Source organism: Guillardia theta (genome assembly GCF_000315625.1).
Source record: "Guillardia theta CCMP2712 unplaced genomic scaffold GUITHscaffold_65, whole genome shotgun sequence".
In the NCBI taxonomy this organism is placed as follows: domain Eukaryota; class Cryptophyceae; order Pyrenomonadales; family Geminigeraceae; genus Guillardia; species Guillardia theta.
In genome coordinates this window covers 147,204-162,368 of record NW_005434609.1, presented here as the reverse complement: position 1 = coordinate 162,368, position 15,165 = coordinate 147,204, and the positions used below count along the sequence as shown (strand labels likewise).

Here is a 15,165-nt window from a genome sequence, read left to right as displayed (position 1 = left end):
GAACACCAGCTTCATCAACATCTCCATCTCCTCCTCCACCCCGCGATGTGTCATCTTCTACTCGCTCAACGGATCGCAGCCCCAACTCTACAGCAGCCCCTTCATCGTCTACACCAACCTCTTCCTCAAGGCCTGGGTGCTCAGTGAGGACGATGAGCTGGCTGGGAGCTCCTCCGCCTTCGGGTTCACGTCCAGCCAGCTCAGGGTGTCTGTAGCTGATCCCACGGCGTTGCCTGCCCCAGCTCAGTACGAGCTGAGTGTGGGCGTCGCCCTGGTCGTGGAAGAGCTCGACGGGGCGCAAACTTTCTTCTCTCTGGACGGGAGCGATCCCCTGCTGGGCTCGAGGTACCTCGGTCCCATCCTTCTCAACTCCTCCATGGCGCAGCCGAGTGGGCAAGTCTTGCTGTCAGCCATCTCTACCAGGTCCGGAGCCTCTCCCAGCCCGAGGAAGGAGTTCCTCTACGTGCTAGCCTGCTCCCCAGCTCAGTTCAGCCCGGATCCTGACGGGCAGCTCCTGACTGCCGTCGACGAGCTGGGCGTGCTGGTGACGCTATCGAGTCAAACTCCCTTCGCTCGCATCTACTACAGGGTCTGCTCGACGACCTGCGGCGAGTTTGCGCTGTACTCCTCCCCCTTCCACCTGAACCACACCAACCTGACAGTAGAGACCTGGGTGGAGTCGGCAAACCTTCACAGATCCGTTGCAGTCAACAAGACCTTCACCATTCGCTTCCCACCGCCGACTGTAGCGATCTTCCCCCGACCCTTCGATCGTACAAACTTCCTGGGCCCCCTCTTTGTTCAGCTCTCCTGCTCTTTCGGAGCTGTGCCGAGGTACATCGTAGGAGCAGCTGGGGTTGTGCAGACATACAGCTCGGCGCTGGAGTTTCATCAGGACGTCATGTTGACAACCTTCTGCGCTTCTGATGACAAGGTCTACGACGCCAGCGAGAGCCGTTACAACACCTTCCATGTACACAAGCTGCAGCTGCTTCAGGCCAGCATCAGTGAGGAGACTAGGAAGCCAAAGTTTGACAACGTCCTGCACGTCAGGATTGTGACGACGATGCCGCTAACTGCCGGCACCAATGTCACTTTGACAAGCTTGCGATCAACGCAGCTCATCGAGACGGATAGTCTGCAAGTGATCTCGAGTGACTTTGTCTTGCTGCGGTCCTCACTGACGACGACAGCATGGGACGTTGTCGTAGGCCTTGCGCAGGCCCTTCCTCTCCCTTCCTACATCTTCGCCGTGTCCAACTCAAGACAGTGCGCAGAACGAGTTCCGTTCATCTCCACCAACAACGTGACGGTGGCTGATCTAAACAGGCCTCATTTCAACCTCAACTTCCTGCAGACGCTTCATGGGGGATGGAAGCAGACGGTGACTGTGGGGAGGGCCAGAGTGCTGGTGATCCACTATGTCTTCCATCAGAGGTGCACGCTGTGGGACAGGATCAGGGGGACGATCGATGGTTACAAGAACTGCAGGAAGGTGGAGTGGGTGATAGAGATGTACCCGGATGATCCTGCCCGCAAGAAGACTGAGACGAGGTCCGGGGACTACTTCTTCTCCCGCTTCCCCTTCTCCTCCGTGGACGTGGAGTGCTGCCTCAGTCAGAACGACGGGGCATGGGGGGCAGGCAATGGCTTCCACCCTATCACTGAAGTCTTCAACCGGTCGGCGTTCTGGGGTCAGGGAGTCTTCGGCGAGACAGACTCGTCCAGCGGCAACTGCGACACCGTCTACTTCGGGGGCGCGTACCCCCCGCAAACTTCAGCGTCCATCAGGAACGTCCTCGAGCTCACCAACGTGGTGGTCCAGACGGACTTCTCCCTGAGAGTGACCAACCCGCCTGCCCCCCAGCTGCCCCTTACCTCGACGGCGAAGATCTCAGGTATCTTCTCGGACGCCTTCGGGACGAGCCTGCAGGAGGTCTCGGCCGATGTGCAAGGGAGCGTGTTGGGCGCAAACTTGACACTCAACGTGGTGGGAGCGAGCGCGGAGTACACCAACCTGACCTCGTCGGCTGTTCTTGCGCTCTCAGTGCAGACAGACTGGGAAGTCCAGTCGTACTGTGAAGACGGATGCAATTTGACGGTCGTCTTGTTAGACCCGCCAGCCAGCAACGTCTCCGAGCTTCCATGGGGATCGTCTCAATTCCCGATCTCGGCTATCAGGCAGTTTGTCTGCGAAGGAGATAGGGACTGCAACATTGACATCGGCGGTTACCTGCCTCCCGGAGCAAAGCTGGATCACGCAAGCTTGAACGCTCGCGTCGTATGCTCTGACTTCAACGATCCCGGCGAGAGAGTCAAGTACATCATGATCGGCGGACTTCCCGTCCGGTCGTTTGTGACTGGTCCATGGGAGGGCTGCGCATCCTCTTGTATTCAGTCGAGAGATCTCTTGGTGCAGCACGATGTAAGCGCCTTCGATGGAGCGACGTTCTCCTTCTTCGCCTCTGTTTCCGATGAAGTCGATCTGTACTCGTGTCCGGACATGTCGTCCAGGTTCCGGATCTTGATCGATGTCAACGTCCAGTATCACTTCGTTATTCCCCTTCATCAGAACTCAGTCTCTGTGAACCTTCGTGCGGAGAATTTCCATGATGAATGTGTTGACATCCAACAGGACATACTCCCCTGGTCAGAGCACCTGCCACTGTCTTGCAACGACTACAAGACGTTCGGGTGGTGCGATGGGACAAGTTTCCTTTCCTTCATCGATCGGAACTATTCCTCGAACATCTCCCTGCCTTCAGACGTCTGCTGCGTGTGCGGAGGAGGATTGAGGTGGTGGATGAGGCTGACCCTGGTCTTGCCTCGTCATTTCTCCGACATGGCTGCCGTCCTGTTCAGATTGGAGAGACATGGAACTACAATAATCGAGAGCATGCGTCTAGGGATTGTTGGGTCCACTTTCAGGAACTTGTCTGGTGAGCTGACATCTCTAGTCAATAGCTCCAACATGACGTCTGACATGAGCAATTCGTCCAACAACACGAACAGACGACTCCTCTCTGAGGGTCCCATGACTGACGTGGCCACGAGCCCTCCCAACATGTGTGGACTTGTTGTGAGTATCAAAGCAGACCCGTCCAGACCGATGTTTCCTCTACAGGATGCTTGCAGCGATCGACTGTCGTATCAACGCACCGTATTGGGCAAGATAGAAAAAGCGTTCTACTCGTCGTTCAACTATTCTCTTCGTAGTTTTCATGTGGTCAGGTCGGACTTTCTTCAGTTCAGATTCGAGGTTGAGATCACGACAAGAAACCGAATCGACAGCATCTGCACTCAAGCCAAGTCATCAATCGACGTCCAGCCTGTCTGCCGTCAACTCGCCATCAACGGCTTCCCCTGCATCGCAGAGGTTGTCAACGTGAGCTCTATCGACCCCACAGTCGAGTGGACGCCAGAGTTCTCGATGACCTTCAGGACTTTCGGGGCCGTCGACATCGGGTCCTCGCTAGATGCGAACGTGCCCATGTTTCCCAGCTCGACGAGCCTCATCTTCACTCAAGGTTGGAATGAGAGTGAGATGGTGGAAGGAATGCTGGGCGTGGCGGTCTCTTCAGCTGGGGTTGCCAACTTTGACAACTTGACCATTCGCCGCTCTTGTCCCTTCTACTCGTTAGACTTCATCGTGAAAGTCGGGCGGCAGCTGACGTACCTCGAGTCACCAGTCTTCAAGGTCCTGAGTTCGGTTCCAAAGACGTTGGCCGTCAGCCCTGTCCCATCAGTGTCGACGCTTGGCTCCCCGACATGCTCGAACTCGTCCGACTGCAACTCGACTGTGGTGGCCGGATTTTACTTCTCAGTATCTGCCTACATCTTGGACAAGTACAACAACACTTGTGTAGACCAGGAGGGCAAACTCAGCATCAGGGCCGAGCTAGGGAGCTCCCTCTGCGAAGGAGGAGACTTTGAAGTCCGACAGGGCGTCTCCTTCCCCTTCTTGCGGATGTGCAGGGCGGCGAGCGAGTCAAGACTGCGGTACGAGGTTGCGGTGGCGAGCAGCATGTTGGAAGCTTTCTCTCAGACGTTTCAAGTCGTGCCCAGCACGCTGAGCTATATGAGACTAGAGCAGCAGATTCTTGACCTTCAGTATGCCGGCAGGGAGATCATACCGAGTCCCAAGGTTGCGATGTTTGATGGGTATGAGAACCTGATCTCTGACCCCTTGACCGTCTCCGCCAGCCTCGTCCTGTACCCACAGTCTCTCTTCCTCTCCTCCAACGGAACCGACTCAGCTGACTCCCCATCGATCGAGTACCCCAGGAGATCTTCAGCTGGACGAGTGGAGTTCCCCGGGCTCTACACGACCAAGGCGGCTCCCTACAACCTGCTGCAGTTCATGTGCGAGGGCGTGACTTTGACAACTGCCCCCTTCGAGGTGGTGCCCGCAAACATCCATGGTCCATCTGACGGCCAGCTGGAGTTGACGAGACCTCCCTCCAACGCGATCGAGAACCAGGCGTTCGTGGTGCAGCCGCTGGTCTTGGTGTTGGACAAGTTCGGAAACCTCGCAAGGACTTACAAGGGACAAATCGCCGTGTCAGTAGTCAACGCTGGCAACGAGACGATATCCTTGCTGGGGCGCACGGTGGAGGCAGCTATCGGCGGGGTCGCAACGTTTTCTGACCTTCTCATCGCAAGGAGAGCCGTCCTGTCCCTCAAGTTCACGTCGACGGAGGGGATGGAAGTGACCTCGGATGCTCTCAAGGTGGAGGGAAGACTCAGTGCGATGAAGGTGCTGCAACAACCTGCAGCAGAGGCAGACCTCGGGCTGTTGCTGCCTCACCCTGTGATCGGACTGTACGGCCCGGACGGCTGGCCTCTCGACGACTACCGAGGCTCGGTGTCTGTGAGAGTTGGTGTGAATATCTTCGAACAAGATCTTGAGGAAGACTGTACAATGGCAGGTTGCGCTTTGACGTTGAGGTACAGGAACTTCGTCGCGCCGCTAGACGAGCTTGAATTTGCTTTCATGGACATCAGCATCCTTGGGGCTGACTTTACGTACGATGGAGACATTGACAGGTTTGACATCAACGGAATTTCCTTTGTCGACCAGCTGAAGTCGATGGGCGGTCGCAAAGTTTGTGTGCCGAGGAGAAACGTCGATTGCTTCTCCTACTTCAGCTGTGTTCATCGGCTCAACGTGACGGAGCTTGCGAGAGAGAACTATCTCTACGTCGACCTGCACGTTACCATTACAAGTCCCAGTCGTTGTGACATCCCGTTGAAGTTCAGGTCATCACTCTACGGGAGTTACAGGATGCAAACCGCGAGTTCCTCTCAGAATTTTCTCTCTGGGGACCTTCAGCTCCCCGTGCTCGGTCGGACGGTTGCTTTCAGGAACATCTTTCTCAACAAACCAGGAGCAGGCTTCCGCCTGATTTTCGCGTCTGCCGACGGATCCGTCAGCACGGAGTCGAATGACGTCAACGTACACGCATGGCCGACTCAAGTGAGTTGAGAGAGGGTCGTCGGTTGTGGATGGCAAGATTGTCTGTTGTTGACATGAGCGATGGGTCTTCTCAATTGTTTCGATGTACTCCATGTCTGCCTGCCTGGCTGTCTCTCTGTCTCTCTGTCTGTCTAGTTTTGAACGAAGTTGCTGCCTCAAACCTTGTGAGTTTGCTTTTCTTCTGACTCGTTCTTCAGATTGTGTTTGACAAACTTCAACCGTCCGCGTTGGCTGCTGAACCTTTCCCGTGGCAACCCTCTATCTCAGCACTCGACCAGTTCGGAAATGTCGTGACTTCATACGAAGAGAAAGTTACAGTCGTATGGACCAACGATATCAGTTTCCACCCTCAGCCAACAGCAGTCATAACAGAAGCACAAACACAAGTGACGGCTGATTTCTTGAGAGGGAGAGCAAGCATTTTCAACATCACCGTCGGATCACCCGGCGTCTACTTTCTTGAAGCTATCAGCTGTTACACCACGGACAATCAGGAGTTCTGCATAAGGGGAAGGAGCCTCGCTGTTGAAATCCTCCCTGGAGTAGACAGACTTGTCGTTTCATCTCCCGCGCGCCACATTCAGGCAGGCGATTCCATGAGCTTCAATGTCCTGTTGATGAACAATGCGTCTGGCCTCCCCCGGCAGCTGGCCAGCTCCTCCCTTGTCGTTCTCTCGCTATACTCCGGCAACTGTCAACACGATCATGCTTGTCAGTTCCAGACAGTCTTGAGTAGAGCTCGAGCGATCAACGGCTCTGTGACCTTCTCAGGTGTCAGCATGCAGCAGGCGAACTCCAGCTGGACTCTGCAATTCTCGCTAGCGCACGCAAGCTCCGTGAACCACAACGTGACAGTGACCGTTGCTCCTTCCTCAGCGTCGCAGATTCACTTGAGCTGGACGAGGATGGACAAACTGTCTGCATTCTTGTTCCAAGTGACTCTCAAGGACAGGTTCTCTAACGTCGTCACGGCGTCCGACGTCCAGGTTTCAGCGATGGTGCGAGGGGCGATGACGTGTCACAGTTACCTCTATGACGACCTGTGCTGCTCAAGTTACGGTCGACTATCAACTCATGTCACCGAAAACGTCACCGTGCTGGGAGTTGCAAACTTCTACATCTCGTACGAGCAGGTTGCGCAGTACCCGTTTGTTGACGTGATACGGACGTTGAGCACCAGTGGAGATTGTGGATCTTACATCTCAAGTGAGAACAATGCATTGCAATGTCTCCTTGGAACATGTGCGAACAACTCCAGCAACGTTTCCTCCTCTCCTCCTTCGCCATCAACCTCCAACGCCTGCTTCTATCCGTGCATGTGTCAGAAGTGTCTTTCTATCACTTCTTGGAGCCTGCAGGAAGAGATGTTGTCAGATCCTAAGTATCGCATCGACATCATCGACCAGCCTCTGCAAGGATACAACCTGATCCCTTTCACGTCAAACTTTCGCGTCTCTGTCCGCAACTGCTTCCTCGACTTCTGCCTGAACGTCTCGGGCATGCACGTGACCGCGAAAGCTTTCCAAGAGGACGGTACGTCCATCACGATGGACGATCAGGTCAATCAGATCTCAGCCACAACAGCAAGTGATGGAGTCGCAACCTTCAATCAGGTCATGGTCAGGATCAGTCTCTGTACCATCGGCAAGGTCTTCTTCTCCTTCTCCGTCGAGGGAACGAACATCTCAGTGGTATCTCAGCCCATCACGGTCTACCAGCAGGAAAATTTCCCTCCGAACTTTATCAACCCTACTCCAGTCCTCTGCTCCGACGCTGATACCGTCCCCGCGTACTACCTCAAGGTTGGCTCTACCTTCATCTTGACTGTGAGCATGGAAGACAAGAATACTTTCCCCCTCAACAAGCTCCACCTTGACATCAACTTCACCTCGAGCTCTCGCCCACCAGATGTCTACATCACCGAGAACATGTTCTCGCTCCAGCTTGACGACCCCTTGATTTTCAACGAGCTTCAAGTTTGCGGCAGCTCAGTCACCATCTCCTCTGTGCCAACCCTCAACCAAAAGAATGTGGTCAGCAGGTCGTTAGTTTGGTCGTCCGTCTCCTGGTTCCCCAAGTTCCTCGTCTCTTATCAAGGTTCGGAGGTCGCTACCAACGCTTCTCTCCGGTCTCACGAAGTTCTACATCACACTTGCATTAGGACTGTGGAGATCAACGTCTGCGACAGGCCTCAGTTCGTCGACCCCTCCCCCTTGGACCCCAACGAAAGGTTCCTCGTCCTCGCTGACTCGCTCTTCGACTTCACCCTGGCGGCCATGGACAGGAACCATGAGGACAACGTCGACATCTTCCTCACCAGCGCCAACTCGGACTACATGGCAGACGTCGGGCCGCTGCTGCACGAGCTCCAGCAGGTGGTGTCGGGCAGAGAAGTTGTCAACCGCTACGTGGCCCGGCGGCGGTTCCGATGGAGAGTGCCGGCCGACGGGGTCGAGCGAGACTTTTGCTTCCGAGCTCGGGACAACCAGAGCACGTGCGACGAGGGGGGGGTGGGGCTGTGGTCGGAGAACTCCATCTGCTTGCGATGCGTGACGGACAGGACGTCGGTGTACAGCGTCTGCACTTCCTTCGTGCTGACGGACCAGCTGGACGAGAGGGTCCCGTTTCGAGTTTGCGGGGACTCGAAGATGACAGGTGGGGAGACGTGCGACGACGGGAACTATGTGGGAGGGGACGGCTGTAGCTCGTTGTGCACTGTGGAGGCCGGGTTTGTTGCGAACAGCGACGGGCACCCTCGGTACAAGTGTGGGGATGGGATGAGAGTGTACGGTGAAACGTGCGACGATGGGAACACGGTAGGAGGAGATGGTTGTAACTCGACGTGTCAGGAGGAGTTCGGGTACAGGTGCGTGAACACCTTCTACTCGGTGTGCTCGACCATCTGTGGGGACCGGGAGATCATCGGAAACGAGACATGCGAGACTAAGGACGGCTGCTCAGACGTGTGTACCATCGAGAGCGGATGGTACTGCCCGGAGAGCTGCAACGAGACGAACCCTGAGACAGAGAAGTCGTACTGCAGGGCAGGGTGTGAGCTGATCACGGTGTGCGGCGACCATCTTGTTCGAGGGAGGGAGGAGTGCGATGACGGGAACAGGATCAGCGGGGACGGCTGCAGCTCCAACTGCACCCTAGAAGCAAACTTCGTGTGCTCGGCCGACCTGACAAACTGCACCTCGATCTGCGGGGATGGGATCAAGACCATGATGGACGAGTGCGACGACGGGAACCTGCTCAACGGCGACGGATGCTCGGACAAGTGCACGATCGAGGAGCACTTCACTTGCATCGTCAGCGGCCAAAGGAGCGTCTGTAATGAGACATGTGGCGACGGGCTGTTGCTCTCCTACCAGGGCTACATCTCCCCGATGAATAACCTCAACGAGTGCGACGACGGGAATGCGGTCGACCACGATGGCTGCAGCTCGACCTGTCGGGTTGAGAGATCTCTCGGGTGGGAGTGCGACTCTGACCCCCTTGCTGCTGGGGATCAGCAGAGCCCTCGCTCGGTCTGCTCGGCCAAGTGCGGTGACGGGATCCGGACGTTGAAGGAGAGATGCGACGACAGCAACACTCGCAGCATGGACGGATGCAGCTCGAGCTGTCAGGAGGAGGTCGGCTTCTACTGTGCGCAAGGAGGGAGAGGGGCGTTTGCGAACATGACCATCACACCTGGAAGCTGTCTGAACGTGATCGCGACGGGGACTTGCTGCTTGTCAAATTCTGCAAGTGTGTGGACGTGCGTTGAGGGCGGTGATGTGTGCCTGAATACAACGGCGATCTGCCTGTCTGGAGTTTGCAACCCCACCTATGGAAACTCCGAGAAGATTTGCGGCCTGATCTACACAGACGTGCTGTCTCCTTCAGAAGCGTTCTTTCAGTCAGCCAACATCTCCCTTGTCGACCTTCCTGACGATGACAAGTGCAAGAGCGTATGCGGGGACGGAGTGCGGTCCTCATCGGAACAGTGCGATGACAACAACACAATCTCCGGTGACGGCTGCTCAGACATGTGCGCGGTCGAGGTGGGATGGATCTGCATACAAGCTGACGGAGGATACAAGGACGAGTGTTCACCCTTGTGCGGGGACGGGGTGAGAGTGTCAGGCTACGAGGAGTGCGATGACGGGATGTGGAGTGACCCGGCGGGCGACGGATGCACGTCAGAATGCAAGCTCGAGCAGGGCTTCGTGTGCTTGTACGACGATCACGATCGGTTGCTCGGAGGAAGGTGCGAGGCTGTCTGCGGTGATGGCGTGCGAGTCCAGCAGGAGGACTGTGATGATGGCAACACTCGCGATGGAGACGGATGTAGCTCCTCCTGTCTGGTGGAGAGCGGCTGGATCTGCGCGGACAACCTGCACGTCACCAACCACACGACCAGCCTCTGCTACGGGATCTGCGCTGATGGCGTTCGAGTTGCAGCTGAGCAGTGTGATGACGGGAACACCAAGTCAGGCGACGGATGCGACCAGTTCTGCAGGCTGGAGAGCGGGTATGTGTGTGCTGACAACGGACTGTGCAGCACCAACTGTGGGGACGGGATCATAGCAGGGAAGGAGGCTTGTGATGACATGAATAACATCAACGGCGATGGCTGTAACGCTCAGTGTCTGATAGAAGCTGGCTTCCAGTGCATTGCGGCTGATTGCTACATGACACCCTCGGGAGGCTCCTGTAGGGTTCAGCCGCAAGGGAAGGGCTCCTACTGCGAGGTCTGCCCTCCGATCCGCTTCACAGGCGCTCAGTGCTCGGACCCTCCTTGCAACCCTGTCGGGCTCACGCAGACCTGTGCGGACTGGAGGTTCAAGCAGGATGGGACGTGGGAGCAAGACAAGCAGCTCTCCTCCTCCTTCATCGCCGTCCCCTGCCGTGCTGACTGGTACGCCGACGGCTACTGCGACGCTGTCAACAACAACCCCGAGTGCGGGTTTGACAGCGGCGACTGCTGCGTTTCAACGTGCTCTTGCGGCGTGTCTACCGTCTGCTACCAGGGTGACAACGGAGGATGCGGGAAGTTCCGAGACAGGGTGGGAGACTTCCACTGCCTCGACCCCTCGACGCCTGTAGCTCCTTCACCAAGGATCGTGCTGCGGGGTACGCGGTCATCGAGCAAGACCTTGCTGGAGTACTTGACGTTCGTCGAGGTCACCTTTGAGACAGTCGACCCTGACATCGTCGTCTTCTTCTCCTTGGACGGAACCACTCCGGCGTTCGAGACCTTCTCCAGCCTCGAGGTTTCTGGACTGACTTACACTGGCCCTTTCAACGTCACACAGAACGCTCAAGTGGTCGCCACGTCGTACAAGTGGGGTTACCGTCTCAACGAGACGCAGCAGCTACTGTACGTTCAGTCCGTCCCTCCAGTCATCTCTCCTCTCTACACGTCTCGGAAGTACTTCATCTCCCCGCTCCTCGTCACCATCGAGTCCTTTTCTCCCGATGCTGAGATCAGGTATCGCGTCGAGCTCGACGGTCAATTTGCCACGTCGACCTCTCAGCCCTTCCTCGTCTATCAAGCTCCCATCCGCCTCGTGCAGTCTGGCAACGTCACTGCTTACGTCACCATCCCCGGTTCCAACCCGAGTCAGGTCGTGCAGGCCACTTACAACCTCCAGGTCAGCCCCCCAGAGGTCACCCCAGCTCAAGGGCTCTACATAGACGCTGTCAGCCTCTCCCTGCAGAGTTTGACCCCAGACGCTCAGACGTACTTCACCCTATGCAAGTTTGACGAGTTTCCTTCCCTGCGAACGATCTCGATAGGCGAGGAGCTGCAAATCCCAGCTGACGCCTGCTACCCTTCTTGCCTCGGAAAGTGCGTCGGGGGCCTCGTGAGCGGAGTGGCGTGCGAAGGAGAATTTGACAACGTGACATGCGGGGAGAACTCAACCTGTGTGGTGACTTACAGGGATGTGCGAGAGTGTTACGCAAACGAGTGGCCCGCAAGGGCAACTCTCTTCACTAGCAACGTCATCCTCAACTCTTCCATCGGCTGGGGATCCAGGACTTTCCTAACGGCATACTCTCAGTCCGGCACACTGGCTGACAGCAACGTCACCGTTGCCTACTACAGGTTGCAGACGGAAAGTCCCGTGCTAGTCACCGACCCTGCCAACTCGACCTTCCTCAACGGAGCTTTCATCTCCCCAGTCCAGTTCAACTTCTCCGTCTCCTTCGACACCGTCAAAGTCTTCTACACTCTTGACGGGTCTAATCCCTTCCTCAAGGGAACTTGGTTGCGTCAAGGGCAGACAGTGACAGTTACGAAGACCGTAAACGTTTCCTGGTGTGCTGTCGCTCCAAACCTCGAGAACTCTACGATCAGCCATAGCCTCATCGTCATTCAGGAGGTATCTCCCACGCTACAAGTCATCTGCAACACGGAGGCCATGGACTGCAAGACCAATCTACTCCCGTTTGACGTCACCGATGGGTTTCAGTACCCGACTGTCTTCAACGTTGGAGTCTGTCCGTCCAACCCTACCTTTCGAATCATACCTTCCTCCCCGTCCTCTTTGACCTACTACAGGGTAACGACTGGCGCCGCTGGCTGGCCCGCAGTCTCCTACAGCACCGGGAGCACCTCGACGCCCGTCTACAACAGCACTAGCTGGATCCTTTACACCGATCAGCAGTTGACCCTCTCTGAGAACTCAACAGTCGAGATGTTCACCGCCAATGTCGGTGTAAGCAACAGCTTCATCGCTTCATATCCTCTCTACATCCGCTCGCTCTGCCCCCTCGGCTACATCAGCCCTGACCAGTACAGTCCTTGCACCCCCTGTCCTCAGGACACGTTCCAGTACTGCGCCCAGTCGTCCGGGGACTGCAGGTCAGACTGCAGCTGCTTGAACTGCCCGGTGGGGAGGGGAACTGCTGGGATAGGAGCCAGCGTTCAAGACATGTGCTTCGATTTCTGCCCCACGGGGACTTACAGCAAGACAGGCCTGAGTCTCGGCTCCCAAGACCTGTGCCTGCAGTGTGACTACGGGAAGTACCAGGATCAGACGAGGTCAACGGGCTGCGTGAGCTGCCCGTTGGGAACCAATACCAGCACAAGAGGCTCTTCGTCAATCAGCGACTGCTGGAGCTCCTTCGGGTTGAGCACAGGCGGCTTTCACACATGCGGCATCACGACGGGGGGATGGGCGGAGTGCTGGGGGTTCGACGACTTCGGGTAAGCCCTCCTCCTCTCCCGCTGCCTCGACTTGTTGCTGACTGATCACTTTCCGCAGGCAAACGTCCGTCATACACGATGAGCAGACGATCGAGGAGTTCGGAGTAGCCCTGCAGGTTCGCAAGAACATAACGTGGAACCATATCTCAGCTGGGAGCTTCTTCACCTGCGGCATCGCCAGCAACTTCTCAGCTTACTGCTGGGGCCAGGACTACGCGCAGCAAACCAAGGTCCCGATCGTGTTCAACACGACCATGAGGTGGACCGCCATCTCCAGCTCAGCTGGCTACCACCACTCGTGCGGGATCATGAACGAGCTGGCACTCTGCTGGGGCGACGACTCGTACAAGCAGAGCTCTCCTCCCCCAGGCAGGACGTGGAAGCAGATCTCAGCTGGGCAGTTCCACTCGTGCGGCGTGACGACCGACGGGGAGGCCCTGTGCTGGGGTGACAACCTCTACGGCCAGTCCGCGGTCCCGCCTCAGACAGGCTCCGTCAGCTGGAGGATGACGTCAGCTGGGCACTACCACTCCTGCGGCATCCTCGCGAGCGGTCAAGCGCTCTGCTGGGGGTCGACCATGTACGGCGCCACCGCCGTCCCCAAAGACGTGTCCTCATGGAGCAACCTGGCGGTCGGTCGCTTCCACACTTGCGGCGTCTCCTCGTCGGGAGCTCTCCGCTGCTGGGGATCGAACCAGGACGGGGCTCTCGGCTACCCCCAGGTGAGTGGGAGGCGGCTGACGCTTGCCGAGTTTGACAAGCTGTTGACAGGATGTACCCTCCTGGCGAGGCGTCGTGTCAGGGCTGTTCCACTCCTGCGGCATCGGGCTGGACTATCGGGCGCACTGCTGGGGCAGGAGCGTGTACGGCATGACCAACCCGCCGGACTACACCTGGGTGTCAACGTAGAGCTGAGAACGACGTGGGGTCAAGGAGGGAGGCGAGCTGAGAGGTACAGGCAGAGGGGAGGCGGTGAAATCAGAGACTGCTGCCGTTGAATCTGATGTCAAATCGATGATTGACCAGCTCGTGTTTGTTCTCACTCTTGTGTTAGTTCACCTTTCTTTCTACCCACCAGCAGACCACATCCCCCCTCGAGTCCAACGTCACCAGCTCCATCCTCCTCCCCTCCCTTCCAGGCGTCGCCGGTACCGAAGGCTGCGAGGAGGAGAAACGTCAGAGGAAGGTTTCAACCGAGCGATTGACAGCACGAAGTCAAGAGATGGGTCATGGCAACGACCAACACACATCGACAGACAGACTGACATTCTCTGTTGCCTCCGAGTCGATGACGCTGCTGCCGTCCTGATCGTAGAAGATCGCGATAGGGAGGATACGGGTCGTATGCTGCAGCAGTCATGTCAGGAACCGCACCAGAGGAAACCACACAGACGTGAAGCCTCTCCACCGCGATCCGATGTCCGCTCCTGTTATGCCAGACTTCAAGTATTCGTCTCCTTCATAACGCACTCGTCAACTCGTTCCATGTTGCCATCTCCAAGTTCTCTCACCTCGGCGCGTACAAGAACAAGCACAGGTCGCCAGCCTTCACGCTGAGCCCTTGATCTGCCGACTCCTCTGTGGCAGCTGCTGGCGATGACGACATTAATCCCTCCCACCATCATGCCCTTCAATGCTCACGAGTCTTTGACGTTTCCCTTTCCGATGTCAAGGAGGAGGTAGAAGACTCCGCATGCCTGACGTCGTCTCTCTCGCCCCCGTCCACCAAACACGTCCAGGCCGTCTGAGCCTCACGATACCCCTGACAGAGAGATCAGACGAGTTGCCAGCAGGCTTGAGGGGCTGACCTTCCACACCCTCAAGATCGTCATCTCCTCAACATCCACCAAGAGCACCTGATCCTCCACCATGAGCCTCAAGTCAACAGAACGGCACCACCAACCCGTCCGAGGTTGTCACTAGCCGCGCACAATCGACCCGACGGATCAAGAAACAAGCTTCTGACGGTTCTCTGCACATTTCAAACCGTCATTGCGATCTTCGTCAAGACTTGGGAAGCAGCACCTTAGGATCCTCGAAGGCATCGAACGCTCGAGCACTCTTTGCAAAGTTGCTCTCGTCCTTGCTCACTTCTTTCTTCTCCTCGTTGCTGGAACTCCCCCACAGCAAGTTCTTCGCTACCGAGAAGGCAGCTGACGTCAACTTGGACAGCACCTCCTTCGCACTGTACGAGTTCTCTGCAGCCACGTGAGCCGCCGACAAGTATGCCATTCAGACTTCACTTTCATCGCATGCCGCATACACAGACAGACACGGCGAGTGGCCAGCAACCAGGACCTTGTAGTAGAGAGCTCCCCAGAAGTCGGAAGTCTGTGCCTGAACAACTGTCAACCCCCTCAACATCCCTTGATGTTCACCTGTGCGTCGAGGCCGCAGCAGACGGCATCGTTTACCGAGGATCGATCTGTAAATTTCCACTTGCAGGCATCGAGCCGTCCCTGGAGGACCGGATCTCAACTTGGAGGGAGCG

At 56.8% G+C, this 15,165-nt stretch overlaps 2 protein-coding genes across 2 annotated transcripts; both read left to right on the top strand.

Moving 5' to 3' along the window:
• Positions 1-9,627: 9,627 nt before the first annotated feature.
• On the top strand, positions 9,628-10,101 carry GUITHDRAFT_75380 (hypothetical protein; the record flags this gene model as incomplete). Its single annotated transcript, XM_005827597.1, has 1 exon — positions 9,628-10,101. A coding segment is annotated over one exon (474 nt), but the record flags the coding sequence as incomplete, so codon positions are not given.
• A 2,707-nt stretch (positions 10,102-12,808) lies between these two features.
• On the top strand, positions 12,809-13,378 carry GUITHDRAFT_45918 (hypothetical protein; the record flags this gene model as incomplete). The annotated part of the gene is made up of 1 exon (XM_005827596.1): positions 12,809-13,378. A coding segment is annotated over one exon (570 nt), but the record flags the coding sequence as incomplete, so codon positions are not given.
• Between the last annotated feature and the right edge of the window lie 1,787 nt (positions 13,379-15,165).